The 17,220-nt window shown below is 37.1% G+C and overlaps 1 protein-coding gene across 2 annotated transcripts in view; it reads left to right on the forward strand.

Annotated features, from left to right (window-relative positions):
• TLL1 (tolloid like 1) overlaps window positions 1–17,220 on the forward strand; it is a 135,449-nt gene that overhangs the window by 108,955 nt on the left and 9,274 nt on the right. For both annotated transcript variants that reach the window (XM_075708918.1, XM_075708919.1), the window contains 4 exons: window positions 2,355–2,515; window positions 5,466–5,646; window positions 12,270–12,395; window positions 13,818–13,945. In XM_075708918.1, the coding sequence (XP_075565033.1) occupies window positions 2,355–2,515; window positions 5,466–5,646; window positions 12,270–12,395; window positions 13,818–13,945 (596 nt within the window). The remainder of the gene's footprint in view (window positions 1–2,354; window positions 2,516–5,465; window positions 5,647–12,269; window positions 12,396–13,817; window positions 13,946–17,220) is intronic.

A 17,220-nucleotide genomic window follows, 5' to 3' on the forward strand; every position in this document is an offset into this window, starting at 1 on the left:
ATTTCATATCAAAGGAAAGAAGCAAAAGCTCTTGATCATTACACACCACTTATTGTTTGATTTTTATTCATAAACACCAATAAATTCAGGGATAGCACAAATTATTCTTATCTCAGTTCATCTGTTTGAGTAGTGAATGGATTTTGAAAACTCGAGTGCTCGGAGTTACAGTTTTCTTCTGATGCGATTCACTGGTCTCTCTTTTCCAATTTCCTGGCTTTAACTTATGATTTGTCACAATTTGGGGTAGTTTTGCTTAGTTTCTTTGCACTTTTTGTTCTTTTGCTTTTGGTTCTGTGGGGTTGGTTTTGTTTGTTCGTTTGGGATGTGTGTGTGTTTGTGTGAGGTGGTGATAGTCCTAGACTACAGGCACGTTAGATCGTGGCTCTCACCAAGATGGTTGGTTTTTCAGTTGTTCTCCCCACCCCCTGCCTCCCCCCCTGACTTTAATAGTGAGCACATTGGAAAAACAATTTATTACTGCATATTAGGCAGTATGCAGAAAGTAAGGTTAATCTAAGGGGGGGCATGAAGGCAGAGGTTTGATCTCCGGGCCTTTGATCATCAGCCCAAATTTATGTAAGGAATTCAGTTTAGTCTGCCTGCTGACCGGAGTCAGAATATTAGGGAAGATTACCAGTCTTTCAGAAAACTCTTCCCTTTGCCTCTGAAAAATAAAGGAATACCTCACGGGCACCCAAACAGAAAAGCAACTCTGGCAAAAGGAGAAGTCACTCAAAGTACTGCAGTGCAGCGTGGAGCAAAACCCGTGAGCTATCCCTGAAAGCGTATATGCATTTGTTCCATGTGATATAGCGCTCACTGTATGTAGATGCTACTTGGGACTGCTGAATTAAGATCGCTGTGTAGTCACAGTGAACATTACGTTGTTGTTGTAGTTTGGGAATTCGAGGGGTGACCTAGCTGTATGACTTCACACATGATGCCAGAGTAGAAGCCTCTAACTCTGCCCAATGCTTCACTGCAGTGTTGACATGCACAGAAAATTGCTTCACGGTCGTCTAATCCAAATCTCCCCCACTGGCAGCATATTAGAAAGCTTTAAGATTTTTTTTCCAGTATTTCCACATTTCCCACCATTGCCTCGAGGACTAGTGGAGTGACCTTGAAAAGCAGAAATTGAAAACTAGCAGTAGTTGTCCTAACCCAGACTGGATCATTTGGCGGTGTGGCTTGTGTCATCTGAGTGCAGTCTCTAAGCCTGTGCCTGTTGTTTTTTTTTTTTTTAACACCCTGAGGTGTGACCCAGGGTCTTAGTCCCCACCCACCCAGTCAGATTACCTTTACATATATACCAAGAAGTCTTCTGCATGGAAAGCCATGTGCCAGGAGGAAGACTGGTATGTGTCTGGGTTGGCCAAATGAACCCTGGCACAGAAACTGGAGAGTTCTCCCAGGTGTGTTAGATGAAGTACATGTAGTGTGTGAGACCATCAGCTAGACAGGAGTAGGCAGTTTTTAAAGCATTCTGCGTTAGCATGGAGTAGTTGGAAGAAGGTGGAGCTTCCCCCCCCGCCCCACCCCAGCTCTTTAGAAATAGAGATTTGTGGATGATTTCCAGTGCTGTCACAGTGCTGTATTGGTATCAATGCAGCAAAGTGTGATCAAGAACCTCTGTAAATCCCATTTAAAAAAAAAAAAAAAAAATTCCACAGATGGAAAAGATTGATGTGTTTATCTTTTGCTATCTGAACTGCATTCGCAAACATAGTACAGTATTGTTGTGTTGTATGGAGGTGACTATTTGCCATATATTTGGAAATAATAGGTATTTTCTCTGTTACTTGAACATCCATACTTCAGCAGAAGTAATTGTGACTGAAGAGTACGTGACTGCTATCCCAAAGAAGTGACCCTATCTAGTAGGTTATGGGAGGCATATACAGTTATATGAGCTGAGGCAGGTAGGGCTGTATTCTGGATCAATAATCAAGGATAGAAGCTGGGGAAATGCAAAGCGCATCTTAAGTAGTCCGTCTGTCAGAAGAGGGGTGGTCAAGGTCCTGGGGAGGGCGCTGAGGTCAGAGGACTTGCATGGGAAAGGCTGTGAGAGAATAACCAGAGTCTCTGGAGGGAAGGGAAAAGAATGAATATGATAACGCCTTGTGTACTCCTGAAACTTATCTCTGTCCGCAAACCTGCAAGCTGTTCAAGATAGGGGCTGTCTCTTTCTCTTTGTTTGCACCAAGCATGATAAAACAAGATTCTGATTAGTCTGTCTGGGCATTACAGCAGTATAAGTAATGAGAGGACTGAATCTTCTCAGTGTGCTTCTGTTTATGGTAAAACATGGTTTCAGTCAAGAAATGATGCTCTCCCTTTTAATTTTACAGCTGCTTGCGGAGGACTCCTGACAAAGCTAAATGGGACTATAACCACACCAGGGTGGCCCAAAGAGTATCCTCCAAACAAAAACTGTGTGTGGCAGGTGGTTGCCCCAACGCAATACCGAATTTCAATGAAGTTTGAGTTTTTTGAGTTAGAAGGGAATGAAGTAAGTAACCGTGAACAGAGACCTGCGCAATCTGTTACACGCTAAACGGTTTCACAAGTGTTCAAAAATAGATATTGTCTTATAAAACCCTTGCTGACTGTTCATACGCTGACAATAACCATAGATATTCTTGTTTTCATTTTGGGACTGTTTCTGGATTCTTTCAAAACAAACATGGAGAGAATAGCTCTCTTTTACATATCATCTGAATGTATATGTATTACAAGAAATTTAAAAAAAATGTTCTCTGCTGAGTCTCAGCTGACTTTTTTTATCAACAAATTAAAACAGAGCAAATGGCTGAGGCATATTGGAAAGAATTCAAGAGAAGAAAATCTGGAGAAACCAAATCATCTTTACAGACTATGACTACAAAGAATACACATAAGCTGTGGTTAGTGACAGAGCAAGGGAGCGTTTAAATCACTTACAAGTATCTCATGGGGGAAATATTTTAAAAAAAAGCAGTACCAGAAATAAGGCGCAATAGAACAACAGCAGTATCTGAGCCGGGCGGACCCTGGAGGCGTGGGGGATCTTGACCCCAGGTGGGGAAGAGGGGCAGGGCAGGGTCCTCCATGTGGCAGGGGCTGCTCCTATAGCTTTAAACAAAGCGGTGGGGGTTGCAGTGGTTTTTGGGTGCAAATCAGTAAAATACGGGTTTCAACATCAACTTTTCAGCCTATGTTCTGCTTCCTAGGCACTGCTCTGTCATGCAATTAAGTTCCCTTGCCACGCTCTAGCCATAATTTGCTATAGCCATTGAGTTTATCTGGGTATTTTTCACACGGCGTTAAGACCCCAAATCCCAGGATGTTATTTCTGACTAAAAAAATTTGTAGCAACATATTCGATATAAGGATGGGCCATGCTTTAGGCATGAGATCTGAAGTGGCAAAAGCTGGAGTTTAATTTATAACTAAGAAACAACCTAGCCATGGCTTCTCCAAAGTATCTCAAAATTATTTGCAGAGGCAGCAATGTGAGATTTTTTATTATTTTATTTTAAATAATGTGGGGTGGGTTCTAAAGTCCATGAAATTCCAACTTTTAATGATTTATAGGTTATGCTCATGTTCTGTTATCGTTATTATAAGAACTGCAAATGTGTAATAAAAACTTAAAAATCCCAAAGAATTAAAACTTAATTACCATTTGAACAAATCATAAAACATTTTTCCTGCACTTTCTTGGTGCTTAAGCCATATTTGCCAGGAAGACACCTGGGGTGTAATGAAGTTAAATCAGTTTTCTAAGATCATGCAAGACACATAACTTAAGCAGATATGAAAAATAAATACATAGTGTTTTTCAACATTAATAATTTTGGTTTGATCCTCTCCTGTGCTACTAAATCTCAGCTTTATACTATTAAATAGTAGTGCTAAGAATGGTTCCTGTGGAAATCAGAAGAAACATATAATATCTGGAACATTCTAATATATTGTCCAAGTCCAGACATAAAATGTATACATTTAAGAAATGCTCTATTTTTTTTTTTTGTTATAGGAGCTCCATTTAGGACCAAGATGTCTTTTCTGATATCACAATTTTAATGTTTTACATCTTACAATTTTAATTTTACATTTAACTTGTAAAATTTTGTAAATATGGTGTAGTATGAAGAAAGTTAGACCTATCTGAAATTACATTTCATTTCTAATCTAAAGCTATGAAACCATCAAAACTCACCACTGATGTATTGCTCAAATTGATGAGATTTATTAATGTTGCAAACTATATTTGAAAATCACATGCATTAATATGAATTACAATTACAATTAATATAAATCAGTATGTGGCTGTAACTCAAGTTTTATGAATCTTTGTGTTCTTTATATTGTATAATAGTAGTTTCAACTGAATTAGTCACTTTCCAACTCTGCAACATAGGAAAATTTTTCCCGTAACAATGAATATTTAATCTACATCTAGAATGTATTATATTAAAAACAACTGGAAATGCTGACAATCATTTAATATTTCACAGGGAGAGAGAGCAATAAAGGCTAAAACATCCTTTTCTGTAGTTCTCCTCCAGCTCCCCTGACATTTCTTTTTTGACTAGAAATTGTGATTTATCAAATACAACTTGGATATAGTGGACATTCTAAACTCTGTATGAATCCTCCTGGCCACTGTTTTCTCTTAAGCTATTAATTGCAGACAACTGGGACATTTTTGATTAAATGATTGATAGTTGAGCCTAAGAAGCTTAGAAGTTTTTGGGTGGAAGGCTTTAGGTTGACCAAGGGATTATGCATTGAAAGTATTATCACGAGTAGCAGGCCTTGCATAAGGCTTTTTTATTATATTATTTTACTTTATTTTTAACCTTTTAATGACAATGACATGCATCAACCTTCAAAATTATAGTTATGCTCCTGTTAAAGAAAGATGTATGGTTTTAATAGTGTAGTTTTATATATTTGTAAATAAATGAATATGTCTCAAATACATTATGATAAAACCTTATCTCGTAAGTTTCTAAGTGAAAATTAAGGTTTTTTTAAAATTCTATGAGGTGCAAGCAGTAAAAGGTTTGTAGGTTCTGGGTATGTGGTTTACAGCACAAAGATAGGTATAATTTTTAGGTTGAATATTGCTAGATTTTAGTCTCATGTCACTGGAATTTTTACTTTTTAGATTAAATGGAAACGTTACTAAGCATCTTGAAATTTAGATACTAAACACAGATTAGTATCTATCAAAATAATAGTTTTGAACGTAATGCATAAGATAGCTATGCCTTAGTGACCTTAAAATATTGTTACACAAAATCAGTGAATGTTTGTAAGAATTTACAAATGTTTTCAGTCAGGGAAAAGTGAAAAAAGATATTATTGATCTATTACTAAGCAGCATATACCAGAGTTCTTGCGTTTGTAAGAAGCAACTTCATGCTTTTCTTTTAGTTAGCCAACAAAAAATTTTTTCTTTCTTTTCTCAGGTTTGCAAGTACGATTATGTGGAGATTCGTAGTGGCCTTTCTTCTGATTCTAAACTACATGGTAAATTCTGCGGTACAGAAGTGCCTGAAGTTATCACCTCTCAGTACAACAACATGCGAATTGAATTCAGATCTGACAACACTGTGTCAAAAAAAGGCTTCAAGGCACACTTCTTCTCAGGTATAGAAAATCACTCTTGTGTACCTGTGAGTGCCTCTGAGCATACACTGACTAGGCAGAGTGAATATTATATTTTGGTATGAAAGTGAGTGGCCTTTCCCTTATAATTTTCCTGGTAGCTTTGACTTTGTTTTATTTATATAAGCGTAAACCACTCTCTTGTCTTAAAGTAAGGTTCTGAATTGTAATGTCTGCCTCTAGTAGGAATTATGTGGAATGCATATATATATTTTTAAACAACAGCAGAGGCAAATTAACTTTGTGAGATACAGAGGAAAAAAACCAAATTTACTAAGTGCATTGAAATTTCGATTAGATGTATCCCAAGTTTTGTTGCTATTTTTTCAAATCCTAGTTGTAATGTGATATGAATTACATACAGTGTACACTTGTGTGTTTTTCACTCAGGTCACTTAATATAATTCATTAGTTATGAAATTACCACTGTGTGCCACCTTTGTTTAACATTACGGGTATGTTCTTGCCAAACGTTGCACTTCTTAATGTTTCGCAGAAGAACAGAGTTTAAGACCTTGCTTTTGCAAAAATGTGTGCCTTTTTAGTTATGAGTGTAATTTCACTGAGGCAGATCAGCGCGATGGAAGTTTGTATCATCTAAGGACATGTATCGTTGAATAGTTAGACATGAGTGAAGCTGAAGGAAATATTTGCACAATTACCCATTGAGACTAGACTATAATAATCTGGCTGTGGCAGGATACCACCTGGTGTTAGTAGTGGAATTTTGCTTAGTGGTTTTTTTATGTGTGTTTACACATACACATATGCATAGGTATGTTATCTTGTGTAAAACAACGCAACAAAAGTCCTGTCCTTCCACCTCCCCAAACTGGAAGTCATCCAGAAGCATTTGGGGTTTGAATTCTGCCCCAAGTTTTTTGATAGTGGATAAAAATCTGAAACTGTAGAATCCTGATTGTGTTTAATATGCAGCAAAATGTATTACCAGGCAGTGTTGTTAGCATTTGTTTGCTAACATATTTTATCAAATCTGAAATGAAAATGGTATTTCATTGGTTAGTGTTAATAACTGATAACTATGACCAAGTAATAAGAAACAGTGTATTGTATAAGCGATGTAGTTTGGAAAGTGAGGAAAATAACTGTCAAGACAAGCAGTTTAGACTTTCAACGTTTTCTTATTATGACTGCTTTGATGTTTTTCTTAAATAATTGTGAAAGATGAATAAAAAGTGTTTCATCTCATACAAAGAAATTAACAAACTTTTTACCTCCTGTGAAACTTTTTTTTTTTTCCTAGCAATCACATTTCTCTGGCCATAGTCTTTCAGATCCATCTTTACATATAGTAGAACTTTTTACTTTTAAATTTGTATATTACATTAGCAAGAAGCTTCCAAGTTTTACTCATTATTTGTAGTAAATATGTATATGCATACAACAGACACTCCTAGAAACACTTATGCAACTAGTCATTTCATGTTGGCCTAGTAGTGCCAGCAGGAATTGTGACGTATTTTGACTTTTTACAAGAATAAGTATTGATGTGTTCCAGTTCTAAAAATGACCTGTAAATTAATTTTGTTATGTATTTTCAGGATCTATACAGCTATGCTATATAAGATTGGCAATGATAGCTTTGTAATTTGTGTAAGCTCTGTAATTCAGAAGTTGTGTTTTGTGGACATGCTGAACATTTATACATTTATAGTCAGTTAAATTTTGGTTTTCTTTAAAGTTAATTTTCACAGAATTATTTTATTTGTTTGTTTATTTTAGTGATTGTTTAAATGACCTATTAATATTATGAGTGGGTTCTAGGAAGAAATCAGGCCAATGTTATATGTTGGAGAAAGACTAGACTATAATTCATGGAGTTCAAAGCATCAGGTTGTAATCCTTGAGAACCATTACTTCTCTAGTCTTTTTCAGTTCTGAATGAAATGTTCTTCCCCTTCGCCCCCCGGTTAAAATAGGGTTTTCCTGGTAATTTAAAAAAATATGTCTTAAATGACATCATTGATCACTAGAATAAATTAATTACCCAGGGAGAAGTCTGAACTAATGTGTTTTTTAATGAATAGAAATGTGTGATATGTCCTGGATATAGTATATATCTAACCCCCTTTGAAGAAAGATAGGTTGATATAAATAGTCTTTGAGTCTGTAAGTAAATAAATTTACTGAATGCTTCATAATGCATTTCTGCCATAATATCTTCTCTATTTCATATGGGTTGAGATACTTTGTGTTTTATTTTCATTCTTTCCCTGTTCTCTTCCAGTTGTTATCATTTCTAGCAGATTCTATTCTTGTATGTTATCTGGCTTTCCCCTTTTGACAATATTTCCTGATCAAAACAGAAAGTTTGTAATGCTTGAGAGAAATCAAACTTCTGAACTTAAAGTTTCTAAAAAGAGGTTGTCATCTCTGAATAATTCATCAGACAAAACTCTCATGGCTGTTAGAAAACACTATAACTTTCTTACCCCTGAATTCCTTAATATGGACATAATATGCTATTGGTCTGTCAATGAAGAATGAACTTGACTTCAAGTATTTTGGCCTTTGGGAGTTGATAGCTGATCACTGTTCAGCTGATGAAGTGAGGTTTTTTGCCTATTTATATACTTGTTTTCAGAATACGCTACTTTTAGAATGGTATCTGTAGAGAAGTACTTAGTGCTAGTGTCCAAGATACCTGCTGGAAGGCATTTAACAGTTTTATTGATTAAATCACAATAGAAATATTTGGAAGCACTTAGTAATAAAGACATACATCATGAAAAAAAATCAGTAATAAGTAAAACACTGCATCTTGCAGTCTGTTCACCAGTAAAGGGCATATGCAATGCTCAGCAAGAGAGACAGGTGGATAAACCAGATTAGTTTGAAGATTAGGAACTGTAATGTGTTCCACAAAGCACAGCCAAATAACTTTTTTTGCAACTCTTATGGTGGTGAATTCTGCAGCCATGGCTATAGTTGAGAAGGCATGGCCCAGCTCCAGCTCAGATGACAGAAAGCAGTTTTGGGGTGGTTGGAACCCGCTGTGATAAACTGTGAAAGCAAACAGTGACATAGGGCAACAGATGACCTGCATTAGGAAGGTGTTTATGTTGATATAAGACAAATTGTAATTACATTTTTGGCTGTAAAATGGTGTTAACAGGCAGACAGGTGCTACTGGAAAGTGAGAAAAACTTTTTTTTTTCAACATTCTGTAAAATTTACATTTGATGGGACAGTTCTGAAAAAAGCTCAGTTGGGAGCTGTTGCAGGGATCTAGCTAATCTCCAGAGACACTCTTGTGTATTTATAATCAAGTTTTGTGGGTAAAGAGAGGAAACTAGGGAGTCATGATATGTTAATCTTTTAAAACTTTTATTAAAACTTTTTGCAATTGGATATTAAGCTTCTAAATGAAAAGCTTCCAGTAATTGAGTTTTTATTCTTTCTCCCCCTCTCTTTCTTCTGTCATCCTCTCTCTCTCTCCTGCTCTTGTCAGAAGATCTATTGCAGTCTGCTGGGCCCATAAGACTAGAGGAGTGTAAAACAACTCCAGGAATTTACTCTAGGGAGGGAAAAAGATAACAATAATATTTTTTTTTCTGTGTTTCCAAGAAGATAGCCTAATCATTTCTTTAAATCAGTCTTCCTGTAGCAGTATGATTAATACCCAGTGATAATATGTCACTAAACTGCTTCCACTTATCGTTTTAGATTTACTTCAGTGTTTTAAATAATTATGGTTCTTTGCATGATCATTCAAAACATACATGGTGTTTGATATAATATAGAAATGAGGTTTGTTGGGACATTTTTTCCTGGGTGATGATTCATTGAGCAGTTAAAAAGAGATAGCTAGAATGTTTCTGGCCTTGAGCAAATCTGTTTTGGAGCACAAACTCATCTCTGGTGCCATCCTGGTACATTTTTTTCCACAGACAAGAAAGCTGCCTGCAAAGAGAAAATTTTTGTTTTTGAATCTTGCAAGGACTTGATACAGGTCCCTTCAGGCCGAGTACGTATTATTCACAGACTGGTGGCCTCTGAGGGTTTCAGAGGTACGACCATTTGTCCTCTGAATGATTCAGTCTAACATTTTGTTGAGAATGGATCTTTCCCTGTTCTGAGTACTGATATGAGAAAAGAAAGAAAGTATCCATTCAAAATGGGGAGACTCATTTCCATCTGTCAGCATAACAAATGGCTTTGTTTTCACATGGCAAAACATTTGTTCCTATAACTAATACAGACTAATTGTTTTTTCATGAATTTTGACACTGGGCAATCAATTTGACAGATAGTCTGTTCTGAATTATGAAGTGTGAGGAAGGCTCGTTCAACAGTTGCATCCTTGATTAACCACATACAAGTAATTATTGTGTTCAAATATGTCCCAAAGCTTCTCCTTTCTACATTCTGTCCATTGTTTTATCTCTAAGGAGGTCCAACATGGGACTGTTTGCTTATGTACTTGTCTCTTAAGAGATTATTTTACAGAATATAAGCTTATTTAATGTTAAAATACTTTGCAGTATTTTCACACAGTTTGGTGGAAGATGAAAATGGACAGGACCAGGGCACAGAATTTGTGTGCCTAGTCCATACTTGAAAGCCTAAGCAGAATGCATTTTGAGCTTGCCTTCCATTTATTTTCTCATTTTGGTAGAAAACTACAGACTAATGCTTAGGAGGGGAAATATTGAAGAGTTTTGTTCATATTATGTCTAATTTCTCATTTGCTTGTTACTATTCTTCACTTGCAACATGGAATTAATTTATGATAGTGTTTGCTTTTGCAAAGATGAAAGATTAAAACTTTTGTTTGAAATTAAATAGATTTAGTACCTTAGTTTGGGACTTGCATTGCAAGGTGCATGAACAATGAATTGTGGAGCTCTTATGTTTTTTTCACCATCAAGATGACAACTAGTATAAGCCTTTGGACATATGATTCTGGGAACTACCTATGTTTTTGACTATTTCTTAACCTTCAAATCTGTTCACATCTGCAGAAAGCTTCCAAAAACTTTCAGTGCAAACAGATTTGAGATTTACAGGAGAAAATGCAGTGGATGCTTGGGTTTGACTTGCAGAATTTATCTATAAATGTATGTTATCATCATGTATTATAAGATGATTTTTATGGAAAGAACTGCAAGTCAACAGGGCAAGTGTTGCATACATTTTAGTAGATAAAGCAGATATGTACACAATTATAATGCAGACTTCCTTTGTTGTGTTACTGAATATGAGCGTCAGTAAAGGCAGGGAAAAAATACATAAGACAACAAAAAGAGACTTAAATTATCCATAGTGGCTTGTAACCTATAGAAATTCTTACTGTGCCTACTAAAGTCTGAAACATTGCATGTTACCTTGTTTGGAGATAATGCTCACTGCTGCTTTCCAAGGTACATGAGGCTGAAGGGGATGCATGCTCTGCATTCCAGCCCTGCAACAACTGGACCTCTGGGATGACCGCAATTTCTTTGCTCTTCTTCCTCCTTTCTTTGCATGTTGAAATGACAGTTTGTAAGATACAGGTTTTTTTATTATGTGTATGTGTTTATATATATATTTATATAGGTATATATTTTTATATCTCAGGATTATATATATATGTGTCTACACATATATAAGTGTATACTTGTGCATACATATATACATGTATGTATGTATGCGTATGTCAGGAGCAGTCTGCCTTTTTTAAATGGACCAGCCTCACCAAAAATGACAACAGCTGAATGACATAGAAGGGTGGCAGCTGAGGCCTCTTGCTAGAATGACAGCCTGTTAATCTAGTTTGGCTTTTTTCCATGCAATGAATTTGTAGCTGTTTAATGCAGGTCATATTTCCTCCCCTACTCTCTACTTTACTTCTAACACACTAAAAGCTCTTTTAAAGGATTATATGTTAATAAACAGAACTGCATGCTATATTGTAGATATCTTTGAAATAATTAGTGCCATTTTCTTTTGTATGTTTTTCAATGAAATGTTTTTCTTTTTGTGATGTTCTGTAATGTCCAGATTCATTAAAAGTAAAGCACACTGTCACTCTGCTGGGAAAAAAAAATAAACTTATTAAAAAAAGTTTATGTTAAATCCTTCTTTTCTTACATGTTTAGTATGCAGAGCTTGAAACCTTGTTTGGCCTACATGTTCCTTTCAACATACCACCATTAAATTGTGGAATTTGCATAACGTTGGAATACTTTGTGTTGTCCATAAATTACATTCCTGTTGTTTACTGAAATAAAGCTTTGGATAAGATATTTATTAAATTTTACCAGCTAGACCACTTGAAAGAGCAAATGCTGGTAACTGTCTTATCTCCTTTGATTTCGCTTGTTTGTTTTACTAGTGTTCCTCTCCCCTAGGAACTACTCCTCACTTCCTAGAAAGATGAGACAGACTATTTGTGCCATGGTGCAAGGTTGCAGGCTGAGCAATGAGTGGCTAGAACTAAGGTACCATGAAACTGCCATACTGAGAAGAGTGAACTGTGTGCCTTAGTTTATCCTTTTCTGGACTCAAACACTGTGCTAAACATTTTTTTTTTTTTTTTTTTTTTTGTAATGACAACTCCTGCTAGCTGTGATGCTCACCCCACCTTGTTGTGTATTTCTTAGACAAGGATGAGTGTTCGAAGGACAATGGTGGCTGCCAGCATGAGTGCATCAACACGGTAGGAAGCTATGTTTGCCAGTGCCGAAATGGATTTGTGCTACACGAAAACAAACATGACTGCAAGGAGGGTAAGTAGTAAGGTATTTGAATGGTTGATTATACAGCTCTTCTTACAGATAGATCTCTGCAGCTCTCCTTCCAAGGAAAAGACCGGAAAAAGAAAGATCTTGGTAATGGGGGCTTAGACATTTGGGCTTCAACGCTCCCCCACCCCTCCTTTCCCGTCCCCTCCATCCCCAGCATTTGTGTGTGGCTGAGTTTGAGGTCCACAGGAATGCAGTTTGGAAAACTTGGGATCATTGGCAGGGAGTGCTACTTTTAATAGTGCTGTGAAGTGTAGAACATTTAAAGCTGTGATAGAGTATTTGTCTAATGCTGTATTAAACACAGGGATAGTGTTTCTGGAGAGAAGCTTGGTAAAGCTGTCGTTTGCTCCTATCAGTAGCAGTTATTTCCTCGCAGTCAGGCTGGAACTGTATCTACCCTTTCTGGGCTTATTTTAGGGGACATATTCAGACAATCTAAATTCCAGTCAAGTCCCTATGCATCTTTCTTCCTATTTGCTGTCTCAAGGTGTGGCTACCTCCAGGAAAACAGGAGGCTTTGGGGCTTAAGGGGCTTTGGGGCTTAAGTAGAATTTAGATTATCTGCAAATGAACCTCATGCGTGCAATATCATGTGAGCTACTGTAATTTCTCAAGGCTGTATCTAGCATGGATTTAATTTGCGAGTAAAGATGCACCCTTTGTGAATTACTTGCATTATCACTGGAATGATACTTGCCCGCTCTAAAAGATTCCTATTGAATAATTCTCTGATATTATTTATAAAGCAATTTGAGATTGTTAAAAAACTGAATAAAAAAATGGAACCGATTCCTTTCTTGCCTTCTTTAAGTCTTAGTTCTTTGTATTCACAGAGATGCACTTCTGGTGATTCAGTTATGATGTGAATGACTAAGCCGTTCTTGGTACATACTCACAGTTTAGTCTTAGCTGTTCTTTAGTTGTATATATGTCCCTAGGAACTGTGGTTTAGAAATCAAAATGACTGCTCTGTAGCTACAGTATGAAAATTAGCGAGAAGAGAGAAAAATAAGTTGCCCAAGAAATATCATTTGGAGTAGCACAATTTCTCATGCGGATTTTCATACTTATTTGTATGTAGAATGGGGGGAATAGCAAAATACTCGATTAAATTTTAATGCTTACCTTATGTATATTCCTTTATAATATTTTTTTTAAAAAAAAGCCATCCATTGTAAACAATAGCGTATGTTTCACAACAATCAATAAACAAGCATGCTGGGTTACTTGCCATAAAGCGTTTACCAAAGAGGAAGAACATGACTGTGCACACTGAAGAGTGTGCTTAGCTGTTTTCCTAAAGTTCCTTCCTGTTCAGTGGGTCCCCTGACAAAAAAGAGTACTTTTCTGGCTACCTCTGAATGCAAACCCCCAGACTAACTGATGCTATCACTGTTGGCATAGCTGAGTGTGAACAGAAGATCCACAGTCCCAATGGCATCATCACAAGTCCCAACTGGCCAGACAAGTATCCCAGCAGAAAGGAGTGCACATGGGAAATCAGTGCCACCCCCGGGCAGAGGGTCAAACTGGTGAGTTTCTGACTACCTTTCCTTTTTCTCTTTTCTTCCACCAAGCCTGCTTCTCAAATGACTACTCAACAATATGAAACTGTCACTAAACTTTACTATCAGTTTGCAGCCCAGAGGTAAACTGTCTTAGAAATCTGCTGACTCCTGTCCATTCCTGGCCAACTGGGGCTACTCAATATCATAGATAAATACCTGTAAATACCCTGGGCAGCTAAGGGCAGGAGGAATACTTTTCTCCTGTCAGACTTTACTATATCATTGTTGCAATTCATAAAATTTGCACAAAGTTTTGACAAATATGGCAGAGGCCATTTACACAAACTCCAATATGTAGATAAGCAAAATTAGAAGTTACGAACAGTGCTCTCCACACACCTTTTGCATTTCTGTTCTCTACTTTTTGAGGAGGAAAAGATACAAAAAAACCAAGAACCTGCACTTCTCATTTAAAAGTGGCTCCAAATTTTAACATAAGTAAAAGAGCAGCCTAAGTAAATTAAGTGACTTTTGTGTCCAGCTGGCTGAGGCTAGTGCTGGTGGCTGAAGGCAGGGCAGCAGAGCTTAGGGAGCTTTGCAGCTCTACTGAGGTTATCTAGCCTCTGTACAAAGCTAAAGGCAAGGACATGCCCAGGGGGCTTTTCTGCTTTGAGATCAGCCCCAGAGTTCCTTCAGCCAGAGTACTCAGGGGACAGCCACAACAAAAGCTGGCCTTATATATTTTAAAATCTGCTAAATTGATTTAACAGGTGTTTTGGAGAAAAAAAAAAAAACTTAAGAAGAGAGATCTGTCAGCTTCAGAGAGGTAGAAGCAATAGCCAACATTGATGCAGGGATGAAAGGGATATACATCGTTATCTCATGACTCCTGACCTTAGCCAAAAGCATAATCCCTGTTACTGGTGCGGATGTGGGATCATGTGCTGATCCCTGTTCACCAGAAGTAAAACGGTTAAACTATTCTGCAGGATGCGGGGGTTGCAGAAAATGAGTGTTGTGCATGCTCTGTCCATTCAAAAGGTGAAAAACAGGTTTTTGATTCAGGTGGCCTTTCTGCTGCCAATTCTGAGCAAGCCTTCTTCATCCTGGCTGAATAAACCAAAACCTGCCAGGCATGGAAACATTTCTGTGAAAGCTTTTTCACTACTTCTAACCTCAGCAGTCATAATTCCAGCATTCAGATTTCTTCAGTGAAATATCCCATGGTCTGTTTTAAAGAAAAAGGTTTTTAAATCGGCTTTTGCCAATGAAATTGGAAAAATTTAGATAGAATTTTGCTAGATAGAATTTTCAAAAATACCTCCATGATTTATAGTCTGAAATCCACTTTTCTGTGCAAGTCTGTCTAGTACAGCAAGATGCCATATCAATAATATTAATAATATTAATACCATATTTCCACTACGGAGAAATATTTTTTTCCTGGACTTTCACACTGTATTTCACTTTACTCCTCACAGTTTACTTACTCAAACTGAACAAGGGAAGAATTGATTTCTTCATGGTAACAAACCACATGAATTGTGAAGCTGTGTTTCATTTTTTGAGAGGGATGTGTGTGCAGAAACTAATCTTTTGTTGTGATTGCTCTCACTCTGATATCATTGAAAAGTCTCTTCCTGAAAAGGTTCAAGTTAAGCATTTGGTGTCATTAAGGAGCACTATGAAAAAATGGGCATGCACTTCAGAATTTTTAAATAAAATGTGTAGATAAAGATGGCTTTGAAAATGTATGTAGCAGAGAGAGATTTTCATAAGCTAATCAGCCGGATGTTTATAAGAGACAGACTTAAGTGTCCCATTCAGGCAGCTATCCATAAGTGCCACCAACGTATCTACTCAGTTGAGTGCTATAGATAGAAAGGGCTGTATGTTCAGAAGCTGTATGTAACATTTCTGAATACCATTCCCACTAATGAGACAATCAAAATGGGGACTGTAGTCATGGTGGGGTGGTATCGTGGCTTAACCCCAGCCAGCAGCTAAGCACCACACAGCCGCTTGCTCACTGCCTCTGCTCCAGTGGGGTGGGGGAGAGAATTGTAAGAGTAAAAGTGAGAAAACTCATGGGTTGAGATAAGAACAATTTCAAAATTGAAATAAAATAAAGTAGTAGTAGTAACAATAATAGTAATAGTAATAATAATATACAGAGCAAGTGATGTGTGATGCAATTGCTCACCACCCGCTGACCAATGCCCAGCCAGTCCCCAAGCAGCGATCACTGCCCTCTGGCCAATGCCCTGCAGCTTATATACTGAGCATGATGTCACATGGTATGGAATAGCCCTTTGGCCAGTTTGGGTCAACTATCCTGGCTGTGCCCCCTCCCAGCTTCTCACTGGCAGGGCATGAAAAGCTGAAAAGTCCTTGACTAGTGTAAGCACTACTTAGCAACAGCTAAACCATCAGCGTGTTATCAGCATTATTCTCACACTAAATCCAAAACACAGCACTATGCCAGCTACTAGGAAGAAAATTAACTCTATCCCAGCCGAAACCAGGGCAGGTAGGTATTCAAAAGCATTTGTCCCAGGAAGACGGAGTGCGATTTAATTATACTAACAGCTTTATTAAATCACCTGTGAACTCTATTGGCACTAAATAATAGAGATAAAGTTAGCAGCAACTATTCAGTCATGTTCAACTTTCCCTAAAGTTTGTGTCAGTTCTCCTCTTCCAAGCCTGCTCTTAGTCCACTACTGGGAACTGACCACTTTTTAAAGAAATGGAAAGCATCTCTGGGTGTTTTGAAATATTTCGAGCTTCTAAAAGACTTAATGTTAAGATCTGCTTTTCCTTTAAAAAAATAAATCCCTTTGATTCTCTCTGTAATTGCTAGAATCTATTGTTAGACTCACAACAGATTTAGGACTTTTTTCTGTTCTTTATGGGACCCAGTATAACATATACTGTCCCCCTGCAGGCTTAGGAATCCCAGTGATAAGCCAAATATTAAAAATGATAGGTGTGTCTTACAGTTCATGGTGAGAAGTGCTTCCTAGAGAGTGATCTTTTTGTACTGACGAGAAGTGAACAAAACTGATATAATTTTCCTGTAAAAGAAAACAAAGTTCTGCAGGCTGCTCTTGGATCACATCTATTGCTCCTGTTGATTCCAAGTTGGCTTGACTCAATTCTATATTTAACTAACTCCCTTACAGTTAGTCTCTCAGCTTTCTGGATTTTTTTTAATCCATCAGATTTTATTTGGGTATAAATGACAACACGTACTTGGCATCATAAAAGTAGAATGGCTGACTACAATTTAAGAGCAG

Source organism: Pelecanus crispus, chromosome 4 (genome assembly GCF_030463565.1).
Source record: "Pelecanus crispus isolate bPelCri1 chromosome 4, bPelCri1.pri, whole genome shotgun sequence".
In the NCBI taxonomy this organism is placed as follows: Eukaryota; Metazoa; Chordata; class Aves; order Pelecaniformes; family Pelecanidae; genus Pelecanus; species Pelecanus crispus.